This window comes from Echiichthys vipera, assembly GCF_963691815.1.
Source record: "Echiichthys vipera genome assembly, chromosome: 22".
NCBI classification, from domain to species: domain Eukaryota; kingdom Metazoa; phylum Chordata; class Actinopteri; order Perciformes; family Trachinidae; genus Echiichthys; species Echiichthys vipera.
The window spans coordinates 5,127,676-5,142,821 of record NC_139847.1 but is presented as its reverse complement, the minus strand read 5'-3'; the positions used below and the strand labels follow the sequence as shown (position 1 = coordinate 5,142,821).

The 15,146-nt window shown below is 44.6% G+C and overlaps 1 protein-coding gene across 4 annotated transcripts in view; it reads left to right on the top strand.

Moving 5' to 3' along the window:
- Positions 1-15,146, top strand: part of LOC310964004 (phosphatidylinositol-binding clathrin assembly protein) — a 99,130-nt gene that overhangs the window by 52,888 nt on the left and 31,096 nt on the right. For all 4 annotated transcript variants that reach the window (XM_083936965.1, XM_083936963.1, XM_083936964.1 and 1 more), the window contains exons 8-12: positions 1,417-1,458; positions 6,167-6,252; positions 7,005-7,128; positions 11,949-12,082; positions 14,257-14,357. In XM_083936965.1, coding sequence (XP_083793091.1) covers positions 1,417-1,458; positions 6,167-6,252; positions 7,005-7,128; positions 11,949-12,082; positions 14,257-14,357 — 487 coding nt within the window. The remainder of the gene's footprint in view (positions 1-1,416; positions 1,459-6,166; positions 6,253-7,004; positions 7,129-11,948; positions 12,083-14,256; positions 14,358-15,146) is intronic.

Below are 15,146 nucleotides of genomic sequence, written 5' to 3'. Positions count from 1 at the left end.
GCTGGGCCAAGACTTCCGATTGCCGTGTATTGTTAACGGTCCGATTAGCAACTCGAGATGCAAGAATGGAGTTGGAGTTAAGCGCTATGAACATATATCTGCATATGAATGCAGATAAATAATAACAATAAGCTAAATACTTGTCAGACAACAGCCGATGGGTTCCGTGATTGCATGAAGACCAATGCGTTCGGCGACATAATACTAAAAATAGAACTAAATACTAAATAGAAACTAGTCTGCTATCAAAATCTTATCCTGTTGCCTACAGATTCTACATGTTTTTAAATGCGAAAACAGTTCATAGAGATTAAGCATCGGCGTAATCTCCACGACACGTGAAGCGGGAAACAATAAAAGCACGATCATTTATGATAACATCGAAGTAAGAAAAAAAGCCGGCAGATACTTTGGCGACGACAAGAGACGACAAGAGACGATAATGCCGCGATGTTGGGATCGACGAGACGACACTAAATGTCTAAATTCACACACCACAGGAACATGTTTACACAAAGTTAGTGTACTAAGGGATGTATCCGAATTGAGACACAGCAGTGGTGTCTTTTTACCGGCAATACACCCCGGCAGTCCGATACGTTAATAAGAAGGATTCAATGTCAGGTTCTAATGATCCCAATTTTCCATAATTTAAACGTCTTCTTTACATTTTACATTTTCTTCCTGCACCCTTAAGTACATCTTCTCTAATGGCCGGCTAAAGATCCGAAACTTTGACCTGGACTCATCTGGGTTGTTGCTTTTGGATAAAAAAAGATGCTTCTAATATTAAGTTTGCCCATTTTGAGATATCGTTATGCACTTAATGAACATTTAAAACAAACCTTGAAGACTAGATACCAGAATGGCATCTATAAAGAAGTGGGAGTGCACCTTTATCCATCGTTATTTATATGTTATGCCGACGATGAAGGTGTGTTCAACAACCAAGGTCATGTTTTAAACGTCCAGGACTCAATGTTCTTTATCTGTGTCCCGAAAAAGTCCCGCAAATGTTTCCTGTCTGAGTCGTCCTGGAAACGGTTTTCTGGCGTAGCTGTCGTTTTTTTTCTATAAATGTGTTCAGTGTTGTGTGACATCATCAGCCGCCATGCTGCCCACTCTCCCTCATTGGTCAGACATGTTTATCACTGTCCCGTCATCACGGTCATTCACTGTGCGGATTGGCTGGAGTCAGCAGCCAATCCAGATGTCCCAAACTTTTCCTTGTTTATTTCTGTTGTCGTTTATGTTGACACTGCCACTGCATGAAGTAATGATTCCCCTGTTTTTTTTTCTTTTTCTCATCTTATTTGGATCCCCCGCTCTTCTCTTTATTTTTTTCCTTCTCCATTTTATCCCACCCACCTTTCTCCCTTTTGTTATTTTCTCGATTTGTTTGTTTTTTGACGACAGCAAGTTGGAATAGATCAGGGTGACATCCCAGATCTCTCACAGGTCAGTGTACATTTCACCTTCCACTTCCTCTTCTCTCTCTCTCTCTTTTCCCGATTCTCGCTCCTTTTCTTGCTTTCCTACCTCTTTTGAAATCTGGCTTTTCCTTCAACTCTACGTGTGGTTTCATCCTAGTTCCCTCTGTGCTCTCGCCTCGTTTCACCCCCACATATACCTGTGTTCCCCCTCTTCCCAAACGTCCACTCACCTGCTCTTCTTCACTCTCCAACCGCTCATTTTTGATTTCTAACAGTCTAACCCGACCTTAGTCCGGTCAACTCCCCTCTGGTTTGATTGATTCCCTGCTTTCGCTTTTCTAAACGCTCATTATAGATCCAACAACAGGCTGGGGTGTGTTAAGTTGGTCCTGCTCAAACACTGCGCCATCGGCAGGCCTCCTGCAGGTTTCATCACGTGGGTTTGAAACCCCGAGCAACAATACAAACAATAAGCGTAGGCCTTGGATCTGCAAAAAATAATGATAATTGCAGCAGCGAGGGGTTTGAAAAACAAGATCGCTGCGAGGCAATAGACTACATGATTTTTTTTTTAATCATCAAGGATACCGCTGCCTTTTGATATTAATGTGAATTCGGAGGAATCACTTCAAGCATTTTTTTACCCTCCTAATGGTTCGTGGGAGGACTCAAGAGACACAATCGATATCCCTGGTTTAGCTGTTACACAGCAGAGATTCAGATTAATACTATGAACTGTCACATGTGGATTTATCAGGTTTAGTGTTGAAATCCCTGGTGGATTATTCAACGGGCCGAGCATGAATCAACCATAAGGCTGTAACTATCATTGTTTTCATTATCCGTAAATCTGGTGATTATTGTCTTTATTGATAGATTAGCGTTGGACCTATATTATGTCAATACAATCTCCTGAGGCGAAACGTCTTGTTCTGTTCAACCAGCTTCCAAAACTCGAAGATATTCAGTTTACAATGAAGTGAAACAGGGGAAAGTTTTCTTTTTTTTGTTTTCTATCATTGCAAAGTGAAGATTCTCAAAGTTTTGACAATTAAATTACGTTTTTTGATACGTATTAAACTGGAATTATGTTTATCCGGAGATACACGTAAACGTCTCAGTGAACCTATGCAGAACAAGGTCTTAGTAGTGAACCAGACTCTGACTTGTTTTGTATTTCATTAAACCGATCACAATCGTCTTGGGTGTCATTGAGCTCGATAGCTGACGTAGTAGAAGGGGAAGAGAAACATTGCACACAGTAAATCCTCACAGTAGCTACAGCCCCAGCATTTAGCCACAGTAGCTAAAAGTAAGAAAATAAACCCCTACGTTAACGTCTTAGAGCGACCAAATACATGTGCACCTTTTTTTCGTGGTCGCCTCTGCTGTGCTTCAGCCGCAGTGGCCGGCGACTTAATTTTTTAGCCTAAAAGAAATAAATATCCGGAGTTGGTGCCTTGCGATTGTTCTGACGACTCAAAATCCTGAAGCCCCAATGATCCAGAATATGTCCCGTTGGACTGAAAGCCCATTTGTCCAAGAGTTTGTTATCCCAAAAACAACACTGCTCAACGGCGCTCTCCCAAACAGAAGCACATGGCTAATTATTATGCAGCACGATGGCGATCCGATTCGCTAACCTCAATATTCTTTCCCTATAACCTTAAGCAATCTCACTCCTCATGCCAAAACCGAACCAAGCCGATCAACAAAGGCAACAAGTATCAGCCAATCCGAGGCAGATTAGGGCAGGTCATGCCTTCGCCATCGTAGGAAGGTCCCATGACGTTATTCTGCATAATGAGAGCCACGTGCTTCTGTTTGCATGTTTGCTTTCGGGGTAACAGGCTTTCAGACAAATGGGCTTTCGGTCCACTGGGATATTTTCGGACCAATGAACAGTGGCCAGTCCTTCACTGAGTTTAGTTATCAAAATCAGGAATCCCTACTAATGGCTGACCAATTTAATAATGAAATAATCATCAGTTGCAGCCCTGATTAAGTCCTCGGGTTTGATAACTACGGGTCCTCTACGGGCACTTACTTACATCGAAGAGTTGGAACTTTGGAGCTTTTCTGCCTAAAGAAATCTCCACACACGGATCCAACTGTAACTTTTTACGGCCTCGGTTAAATGTGACCTTGGTCTTGCGTTACTAAAAAAAATCATTACAGCCTGTAAACCTGGAGGGCAACGTCATGTTGATTTGACTGTGTGGGTGTTGAACTCATAGTGCAATTGCAAAGTTAGCCGTGGTCGATAAATAGACTTTTTTTTTTCTTCCTTCTTCTTCCTCGTCTGTCGCAGAAAACAAAAGGATCATACATTGTAGGTGGTGGGTTGCATACTGTACTGCTTACCCCCTCCAACCTGCTTACCCCCCCTGCATGAACACCCTGTATGCACGTGTATGTGTATGTATGTGTGTGTGTGCGCTCATGCACACCTACACCTCATACACTCGTAGGCATGCCTTTCTTCCCTGTGTGGAGCGATACGGTGTTGAGTACAATATGTGTGTGTCGGCCGCAGGTGTTTTGCTTGTAGCTCTCTCACACACACACACACACACACACACACCAAATTGCACACACAGAGCTCTGGCACGGCAAGCAAAAGGCCATGAAACCTCATGAATAGAAAATGAGGCTTCAGCCCTCCGTCGACATCTGCATGAAAGAATCCCTGCACCGGGTTTCGACTCGCTCATTTAAATTCCACCCTCCTCCTTAGACGGTGTTTATTCCGTGTTTGTCATGCACAGCATCATCGCTTCAACATGCATGGCGGAAGTTCTTTAACAGTGAATGACCCGAGCATTACCGCGTAGTCACTGAGAGAGAGAAGAAAAGGGGGATTCTCTCTTTTCTTGTTTGTATTTTTCAGGGATGACTTTTTTTTCCCGGCGTCTCCCTGCCTCACAAACGTAGAGCTGTCACTAAACGTCTTTAGGTAACGGGGACACTCACTAAACGCTCAAAGGAAGGCAGTCGAGAGATGGACGGACTGCAGCGGAGTATTAGGGTCAAGCATTTCAAGGATAATGGGAGGAGAATGATCTTTGAAGTAGTATTTTGAGTGCAAATGTTGAGAATTTTCTACTTTATTCCTGATGTTTCGTCGTTATTTTCAAGATCTTTACTTTTTTTCACGACATTTAAACTTTATTCTTGAGATTTTAGTTCAACATTTTGACTTTACTTTGATGTTTCAACTTTATTTTCAAGGTTTAGAACAAAGTCTGGTATTTCAACATTTTGACTTTCTCGAAATTTTTGCTTTATTCTCGACATTTTGACTTAATTTACTTTAATTTTCTTTCCCTTTATGCTTGTCCCTAATACTCTTCTGAGACAGAGACTCTGCTTAGTGTCTGTGTGTGTGTGTGTCTGTCTGTCTGTGTGTGTGTGTGTGTGTGTGTGTGTGCGAGCTAATATTGACTGGGCAAACACAAGGTCCTCTTTTCAGCTATTCAGACCCACCGACAGTTAAAGATGGTCTCTTTCTCTTCTGCACGTCTCTGTTTCTTTAACAACCAGGCAACAGTTTGGCAAAAACCCTCCGTCTAGCCGGCCGCAAAGGACTCAGAAGCCAAAACACTCCCAAATGTGTGTGTGTGTGTGTGTGTGTGTGTGTGCATGTCTTCAGCCCTACTGACAGCACACTTTGCATTCTTGTGGATGGAGAGGCAGACATGACGTTGTCATATTTTCTCAGTGGAAGAATTTCCTCTCCTCTCTCCTCAGCCGAAAGGGAGCCAAACTATTCCTTACCCTGCGTGTTGAGATGAAGATGTGTGTGTAACAAAACCACTGATTGTACATTTAATAATGCAGCTGTCTCGCTCACTTTTGCCCTCCCGCTTCCTGTGGTTTTTGAGCGTTAACGAGGCACTGAAGACATCGTGTTGTGCAACGGGAACAATTGGAGCTGAACTTGAATTTGCAGCTGAATTGCGTTTTCTGTTGTAGCGTAGCAACGATCCCCAAAGTAACCCGATCACTGAGTTGCAGTCCAGAGCGGTCGGGTTCAAATTTAATGCAGATGCCTTTTGCCATCTTACGACAAAGAGCAGTTTTGCTCGCTCGTTTTTCTGGACAAGTAATTAAGAAAAGGTAAAAAAAGATTGGAGTTTAATCTCAATCCCCACGTGGAACGAATGTGCAGAGATTCAGTTAAACTAGAGCAGAGACATACGGGCGAGTCAAGGCGACCGAGTGCATCCTGGCGCTCGTTCTGCAAATATGAAACGGATTCACAGTGCGGGCGAGACAAAGAGGCAAAACCCAGCTACGGCACGCCGAGTGAAAAAAAAAAAGGAAAGAGAGAAACAGAAACTATTGCACTCTGCTCATGTGAAGTGGTGCAACCTCTCCTCCGCTCTCCACCTTTTTCCTCGCTCTTTGTTTTTTCAACCTCCTCCTTTGTTCTCTCTCTCTCTCTCTCCCTCTCTCTTGAGTCTCCCGCTAACAGTGTGAGTGTTTGCTGCATGTTGCCATGGCTATTCCTGGAGCCTGATGCACTCTGTTACCTTCCTGTGAGACCAACTAACTCTGGGTGCTTGCGTGCGTGCGTGCGTGCGTGCGTGCGTGCGTGCGTGCGTGCGTGTGTGTGTGTGTGTGTGTGTGGAGGCAGGTCTTTCTTTGTGCATATGAGAGAGAAAGTAAAGTTGATTAATGAATTTCTTTCTCTTGTCTCATATGTATCCCTCTCTCTCTCGCTCTCCCAGGCCCCCAGCAGCCTCCTGGAGGCTTTGGAGCAGCACCTGGCCTCTCTGGAGGGCAAGAAGACCAAGGAATTGAATGCAGACACCAGGTAGATGTCTTTAATGTCTTTACTGTCTCAAAACATATCAAACCCTTTAAAGACACATGAGAAGACAACGGCTGCCTAAGACCCAAATAAAGCTTTAAACTGCTTTGCCCTAGAACTTGAACTTGTAGTCAAGATGTGTCAAGTAGACAGCATCTCTTATAGCCTCTTGCTGTTCTCTAAAGAACACACACACTTGGGCTCAATCTCATTTCACCCCTTGCCCCTACGCCTTAACCCTACCCCTCGGTCTTGCGCGTTCACGTGTAGGGGTAGGGGTGTCTCAGTTGCTCAAGATGGCTCTCCAAATGGAGATTTGCCAGACCCACACTCCAAACAGAGGGCTATAAAATACTGATTATTTTTATATAAAAACTAATTACACGTGTTAGTCAGAATGTTGTTTAGCTACGCACACAACAAAAGGTATATACTACATACAGTACCATGAAGTGGTCCATCAGCACTTCAGGCGTTTAAGATGTTTTCATTTTCAAAGTCTTCGCTTTGCTGCAGACACGCGCAAAAGGAGGCCGATACCCACTGCAAGCTATAACAGCTCAGGACAGCGCGTTGAATCTTCAGCAAAAACACGTCGCATCCGCTTGCGTAAAGTTGTACGCAATGATGTATCACGTTCGATCACCCGTTGTAACTCTGTTTCAAGGCGTAAGGGGGAGGGGTACAAGAAATGAGAAGTGGCCTAAATTTATCTCAAGATCAGTCAGAAATCCTTTGTCCTGTGTCTTTTGCAGAGCGTCCACCCTGTCCAGCGCCGTCTCATCTCTCTCCACCACTGGCATGTCCTTCAGCCGCATGGACGAGAAGGAGAAGCAGCAGGCCCTGGAGGAGGAACAGGCCAGACTGCAGGCTCTTAAGGTAACAACTTTTACATTTTTATTTTTCTGAATCAGGGGACTTGACTCAGTGTTTCAGCAGCAGAAAGTCCAGTCTCTGAGTCAAGCTGCTTGCAGCATTAATGAGGGATGCCTTTTAGATTTCGACCATGTTTACAGCTGCTATTAACGTGTGATCCGTATTGGATCTGTTATCCTTACCTTACTACGGGGGCTTCTTAATATCAATGTCACTTTTTTCAGATGTATCAGATTTCACACAGCTCCCTCTGGAGGATCAAAAGACTTTATATAACTTTTTTTATCAGCAGCTCCCCAACACATGTAAATGGACTTGAATGTGTAAAATCAGCGCACTACCCCTTTAACATGTATTCGTTCTATATTCAGATAAGCTATCCAGACTGAATTCACATGTTAAGACCTTGTATAAATGGGGTCTTTAACACCACGTACAATGTGGGTTTCTCAACAGGGGCGGCCATTTATGGGTTTCTAACCCCTCCACTGTCTCAGCTACATTTGACTGTCCATCTATGCTCAGTGTAACAGTGGTCATACAGCACAGTACGGTCCTGCACACACCCGGACTCACGCTACGTCAGCTATCGTCATGATCTCTTTCGTCATGATCTCTATAGTCACGCCGACAAACGTAACCCAAGTTTGCGGGTTAACAGTTCAATAACCAATTAAAAATGTAGGCTACAAAATTCACTGTGACGTATTCAACTTTACAATACGCATGACAATCAAACATAGCGGAAAGCAAGCAAAAGTGCCGACAGTACAATGCCCGTTACATTAAACAGATCTATTCCTTCACTACTTTACCTGTGTGCCTGCTCTGCGATCATGTTTTCTCGAATGAGGCCATGAAACTCTCACGGTTACAGGAACATTTAATCAAAAAACATCCTGACAGAGCATCCAAAGATCCGGCCTACTTCTAGGAACAAGGTAAGGTCAGGGGGGCAGAACCACTGTAGTAGTTAAAAGAAGATAAAATAAGGAAGAAGTTGTGAGTGTGCTAGCAGAGCCACAATATACTTCAAATCTGCCGCAACTACAGCACATAACACTCGAGCCCTGACAAAAAATAGTTCCAAAAATGAATATACAGCCCTAACCCTGTTGCTGAGGACCGCTGATAGATCGCCCATCAAGCTCTGCCGCTTGCTGAGTCCTGAACTCCAGTTGAGGATATAGGCCGAAGGTCTCAGTGGCAGGGCTTAGCAATAGAAAAGTCAAGTGTAAAATGCGTTGGCATTTCTCACTCTAGCCCTGGGAGTCCCCCCCCCCCTCCCGCCTCACAGCGAAACTGTAATTGAGTAAAAGCAGTGGAGCTACAAAACGGGCTCAGCGTGGGCGTGTGTGTGCGTGCGTGCATGTTAAGCATGCTCACATCCTGGCAGAGACGATACAGTGTGTTTGGTCGTGTTGCCAGTATCTGTGAGTTTTGTTGATCCGCTTGTGTGTGTGTGTGAAGCATGTGTACAACCTGGCAGATTAGGGCGCAGTGTGCGCTGCTGCCAGTGTGTCTCGGTGCGTTTGTTTGTGCGAGCGATTGATTGGATTCTAGTGTTCTGTTTACTCTGTGCCCTTGGTTGCCCTGTTCCTGCCAAGGTCCACTGATTACCTCTGGGTTTAGCTTGAAAGGAGAGGGAAGATAAAGTGAGTGAGAACATAACAGAGTAAGAAACGGAGTGAGAGAGAGAGAGAGAGAGAGAGAGAGAGCCAGCCGGGGGTGAGAAGGGGTCGTCCAAATACTCCAGTCCAGCTGTCTGCGCGCTCTGGCGTCCATATGGACTCAACACACACGTACACACTCAGCTACTGTCCAGCTGGGGCCTTAACCCAAACAATAACATCAGTTCCCATTTGTTCCTCGCCGCGCTGTCAGGAATATAAATGATGAAGAGGACTCGGGGCCCGGCTGAGGCTGGTACAACAGGAAATTCTGTTTATTAACGCAAATTCTTTTCAAGGTGGAAGACGTCGAAAAGTCACTTGGATCATTTCCGTTTCATAAGGAAAAGGGAGAAAGCGAACGTGAGAAGCAGCTTGGACATTTCCCTCTGTGGCCGTCCATACTTTAAAAAACTACACCCACCTTGTCTAACACACAGTACATATTCAGATACAGTTTTCATTTCCCAGTACATGTTAAAGACACGCACGCTATCGATCCCTGTGGAGGAATTAGGTCACCGCAGCGGCCAAAGTAATAAGATCCAGCTGGAAATATCAGCAGATGGCAGGAGGAGGAAATAAGCAATAAAAAGGGCAAGAATGATCAAATCGATCAATAAAGCAATAAAATTGAGTGTCGTCACTTGTGGGCTTGTGCAGACAGGACGTGAAGGGTTACTTAAAAATAGATTTAATGCATTTGATTTGTGTTTTCACGTACTGTCATTTCACACGGTGTTAAAGGTCCTGTACTGTAAAAGGGAGATGTATTTTCTCTGACATACGTGACCTGCGATAGAATGGCATCCTGTCCAGGGTGGACCCCGCCTCACGCCCGATGTCAGCTGGGATCGGCTCCAGCCCCCCCCGACCCCGGGATAAGCAGTTGAAGATGAATGAATGAATGAATGAATGAAAGCAGGTTTAGGTGCTTTATAAAGTATCAAAACGCTCCTGCCGCAGAGAGATTCACACAACCTGTCTTCACACGCTGTGACTTTAACCTTTTAGAAACAGGCCGCTGCTAAAAACCATAACAGCTGCAGCATTTAACCTTTCGTACACTCTTGATGATGTCATCACGCTGTGTGACGTCCCATGCAAAAAGGATATTAACCCCTAACGGCTACTGTATACATGACCCTGTGTAAAGTATAATGTCTAGAGCGTTCGTTCTTTCCGCAGCAGCACTGAAGGCGTCTGTCTCTCATCGTCACGTTGCACATATGCGATGACGTCATCATGTCACCTGACGTCCAGTACAAAACCTCAGTTTCAGTTGCAGATGAAACTATAACAAAACCCCAGAACACTCCATAAGAATGAGCATATCTCAAAAATGTAAGAAATTAACATAGTTCAAATAACTTAGTGTTAGTGTAAACAAATGTTCTGTACACGTTACATTATGTTACATTTAAAAAAATCTTTTGGATCGATATGTTTTGTGAGTTTATTTAGTGCATTTCAATATGTGGAGTGAAACTGTGGAACAGACTGGCGGAGGAGCTCAGACAATGTCCAACCATGAGCAAATTCAAACAACAGTACAAACGGATGGTGTTTACAAGGTACAGGGAAGAAGAGGGGCATGACAAACACTAAGGTTCTCACTTTTTAAGCATTCATTCATTCATTCAAAAATGTGCTGATTATTCATAAGATTTCAGTACTTTTATTAATTATTATAGTTTAATGATTTGCAGAACCTCAAGCTGTGGAGATTTAAGGTATATGAAGCATGACATCACAAAAACAAAAACACTGTTTCTGTTGTAGAGTTCAAAGTGTTAAACGAGCCTTTCAGACTTCCTGTTTTGTTGTGATGTCACAACTATACGATATATTGGTAGAAAGTGCCGCTACATTCATTCCTTGGCTGTGAAAATGCAGAGACACAGATAGAGCGGATGGGAAACGCTGACCAATCAGAGCAGACTGGTCTCTTTAAGGAGGGGGTCTTAAAGAGACAGGCGCTAAAACGGAGCGAGGGTGAATACAGGGATATTCAGACAGACCAGAGGAGAAAAATAATGTGTTTTTGAACTTTAAAGCCTGTAAACATGTTCAAGTAGAAACCCAAAACACAAGTATGAACCTGGAACCTGAGCATCATGTGGCTCTTTTAAACTGAGTTGTGATACAGCCTCATCTGAAGCTCCAAAGCGATTGGAAGTTGTTGGAAGTGAGATTTCCCTGCTGTCACCAGCGTGTATCAAACTGACCCCGAAGCAAAAAACGTTCAAATTCATGCAAGAATTGAAAGTCTGGGGGAGGCAGGGAGATGTGTCGCACCTTCAAAGGTTCGATCAGCAGATAAATTCACTTTAAAATGAGTTTTTCTGTGTTATCCAGGTGGGTTTCTGACACGAGAGCACTCTTGACGATTGATTGATTTTTACTTAAGCAACATGAATCCACTTGGGAGTGGAAAAAGGGGCAAAATTCAAAACCGATGGCTTTTTTTCTCGACATTGTTTCAGTTTAGCTTTATCGTCGGCTGGACTTTGCTTGTGTTTGCACATCTGTCACCGGAGAGAACAACAGTGTGCAGTTTCAGCTGCACCTGGTCTCAGCAGCGCAGGGTCAGATACGGTGTGAGAGGCGTTCAGCCCCGCCACAAAACAGTGCTTGAGAGCTTTCCTTTGTCACTAGACACCAATATAATTAGTTTGAAGGTACTTTAACCTAATCGTCTGTCATTATACAGTATATGATGTGTATGCTGAATCCCACACCACCACGACTCCTTGGCAGGAAAAGAACAAGCAGTAAACCTCTGTTAGAAATTCAACTTGGGTGCAGGCCTGGCTTTAAGTATTAAATCTAAAGCCAAGAGGAATCTGAATATCACCAAAGGATGCGCATTTCAATGTCTCCCATTGTGCTTTTGCTCATAATGACTCAACACTGGGCATGTTTGCAACAAGATGCTCGACAACACAAGAGGTTACAGGAGGACAGCTGCATGCATTTGCCATCGTACACAACGTAAAGGGTGAAAGCACATGCAAGAGAATGTGTTTGTCTCTTCCAAGGATTTTGGTTTACTGGGAAAAAAAACCCATGGGGGGGAAATGCCCGTCAAGCCATTGTTCTCCTGATCACATTGTGGCGTTTTTCTGTCTGTTGTGTGTGCGTGTCCTCCAGGATCAGCGCCTGAAGGAGATGGGCATGCAGACTCCACCCTCTGCCTCCCCGAGCAGCCAGTCGATAGGCAGCGCCAACAACAACCACATCACGCAAACCCCGGAGTTGTTCACCTCGGCGCTGTCTGCCAACAGGTACACACACACACACACACACACACACACACACACACACACACACACACACACACCTCCTCCACTGTGATTGGACAGCTGAGTAAGTAATCTCTATAAATAGATTTTGCGTATGAAGGCGACGCGAAAAGATGTGTCCGGTCAGGTGTCCGTTTGTGGCCCGAGTGGTATTGACCAATCATGTTTGAGCAGGCTTTGGTTACATGCAGGTAAACACTCCATGCAGAGGGGAAAAAAGGCGTATCGGCCCAAATGCAGTCTGGGAACCCGTCCGCTATCATCTGAGGACGGTTTAGCTCTTCATCAGCTTCATGTTTTTATTCATCTGCGTTTATATGCAAATATCTGTTTATAGAGAAGTCGTCTTTGAACTCCGCTCTGTAGCTGCTAATCGGACCGTACCGCCGCTCTGCAGAGGAAGTCTTGGCCCCCATATCCCCTAGCTGAACCGGAAAGCACCTGAAATATTTGCTCCCAGTAGCTAAATCATCATCACACTGATATTGAAGTGACAGTGACGAACGCAGCGTTTGACCCTGAGTCAAACATTTTTACGATTAGACGCTCGGCGCTTCGTCACGCTGCCACGAATTGCAGCAGAGTGTAAAAACGCAGCGATCCCACTGCAAAAAAATATACAGAACAAAGAAAATATGCTAATAATAAGCACCTGACATATTTGCTCCCAGCAGCTAAATCATCATCACACTGATATTAAAGTGACAGCGGCAGGGACTACGGATGCAAATTAGCATCTTTGCCTATAATCCGACACTTTTACAGTGATACGTTATCGTTGTTCACTAATGTGCACTGTCCCTAACAAATTAAGTATTGATTGATTGATTGATTGATTGAACGCAGCGTTTGACCCGGAGTTAAACATTTTTACGATCAGACGCTCGGTGCTTCGTCACGCTGCCGCGGATTGCAGCAGAGTGTAAATACGCAGCGATCCCACCGCAAAAAAATATACATAACAAAGAAAATATGCTCTCCACTATGACTAATGGATGGGTTGAAGAATAGGCAGGATTGCAGTTTTGCAGATTGCGCATTCAAATGTGACTTCATGACATGAGATCCTCACTGATTTCCACTGTGGTCCAGCAGGAGTGCTTAAAACAATACCAACAGACCTTTTTTTATCACTTTTTTTAGAGAAAAACCCCGCGGGCTGTTTTAGGTTTTCTTCCCCCAACAAAACAAACCCATGTGTCACAGCCCGACTGATTCCAGCTGTAACAAAGCCGCAGGAAGAGGATTTGTTCTCGATAATCAGTCGGGAATTTATACCCAACGTTGCACGCCCTGAATTTACTGCTGCTAACTGTTTTATTGGCCCGTTGGAGTTTTTACAGCCCTTCGGAGAGCCGGGATTAATCTTTATCTTTGACAAAAGGAACGTTTTTAGTGGTGACTTTAGCTATTTATGCGGGATTGATTAAATATTAATGCCGTCTCCATCTGTCTCTCTACTGTTTCACTTGATTTTCTTTTCATATCTGTCCATCATTCTCCTCTTCTCCTCTTCTCTTTTCCTTTTTTTCTGTCCCACCACTTTTGTCTTTCTCCTTCTTCCGCCTCTCTCATTTTCTCCTCTCTCTCTCTCTCTCTCTCTCTCTCTCTCTCTCTCTCTCTCTCTCTCTCTCTCTCTCTCGCTCTCTCTCTCTTGCTCCATCGCGCTCTCTCTCTCTCTTGCTCAATGCTCTCTCTCTCTCTCTCTCTCTCTCGCTCAATCGCTCTCTCTTTCTCTCTCTCTCTCTCTCTCTCTCTCTCTCTTGCTCCATCTCTCTCTCTTTCTCTCTCTCTCTCTCTCTCTCTCTCTCTTTCTCTCTTGCTCCATCGCTCTCTCTCTCTCTCTCTCTCTCTCTTGCTCCATTGTGCTCTCTCTCTCTCTCTCTCTTTCTCTCTCTCTTGCTCCATCGCTCTCTCTCTTTTTCTCTCTCTCTCTTGCTCCATCGCTCTCTCTCTCTTGCTCCATCGTTCTCGCTCTCTCTCTTGCTCCATCGCGCTCTCTCTCTCTTTTTCTCTCTCTCTCTTGCTCCATCGCTCTCTCTCTCTCTCTCTCTCTCTCTCTCTCTCTCTCTCTCTCTCTCTCTCTCTCTCTCTCTCTCTCTCTCTCTCTCTCTCTCTCTCTCTCTCTCTCTCTCTCTCTCTCTCTCGCTCCTCAGTGTGCCCAATCTGAACAGTGACCTGTTTGATCTTCAGCCGGCCTTCATCCCCGCTGTGCAGAGCAATCCTTCAATCTCCACCGCCAACAGTGCCTGGGGAGGTACGGTACCCACACACACACACACACACACACACACACACACACACACACACACACACACACATAGCGAAACCTGCACAAACGCACACCTGCATTAATGCAAATACGACAGACACCAACCTACACACACACACACACACACACACACACACACACACACACACACACACACACACACACACACACACACAGACAGATCAATTAGGAGAAAGTCTGGCATTCGGTGGATATTCTCCCTCTGGCCAGTCATTCACGTGTCTGCCCATCCATCTGTCGAGCCATTCATTTGTCTTTTTATGTAAACCATCCATCCACCCATCATCATTCCCTCCCTTTTCCTCAGAAACTAATGTTGCATGACTCATCCCGAGTTAAACGAGATTCGGGGGCCGCAGGTGTTTACGTTGTAAATACTCGCAGCGTTTGTGCCATAATGAATCCCGTTACCATGTGAGCAGCTCGAATAAAGCAGGTTGAGGAAATGTCAGGCGAGGTACGACCACTCCCTCTCCTTGTTTTTCTCGTTTTTGTCGGTGTGGGGGAAATGTGTCTGCGGCAGAAATGCTGAGCAGCGACACTGACTTTCACATATGAGCTTTGCTGTGCAGTCTACCCCCCCTTCCCCCCCTCCCCTCCCCCGTCTGTTTCTGAAATAAAAAGTTGACATTTCAGCTCAACTCTAAAAGTAGCACAAAGATGCATGTGGAAGCACTGTTGGAGCCGAGTATTACAGGCTTTATGACAGCGGATTAAACTGGAGTCATTTATCAAGAGTTTGGCCAGACTTTA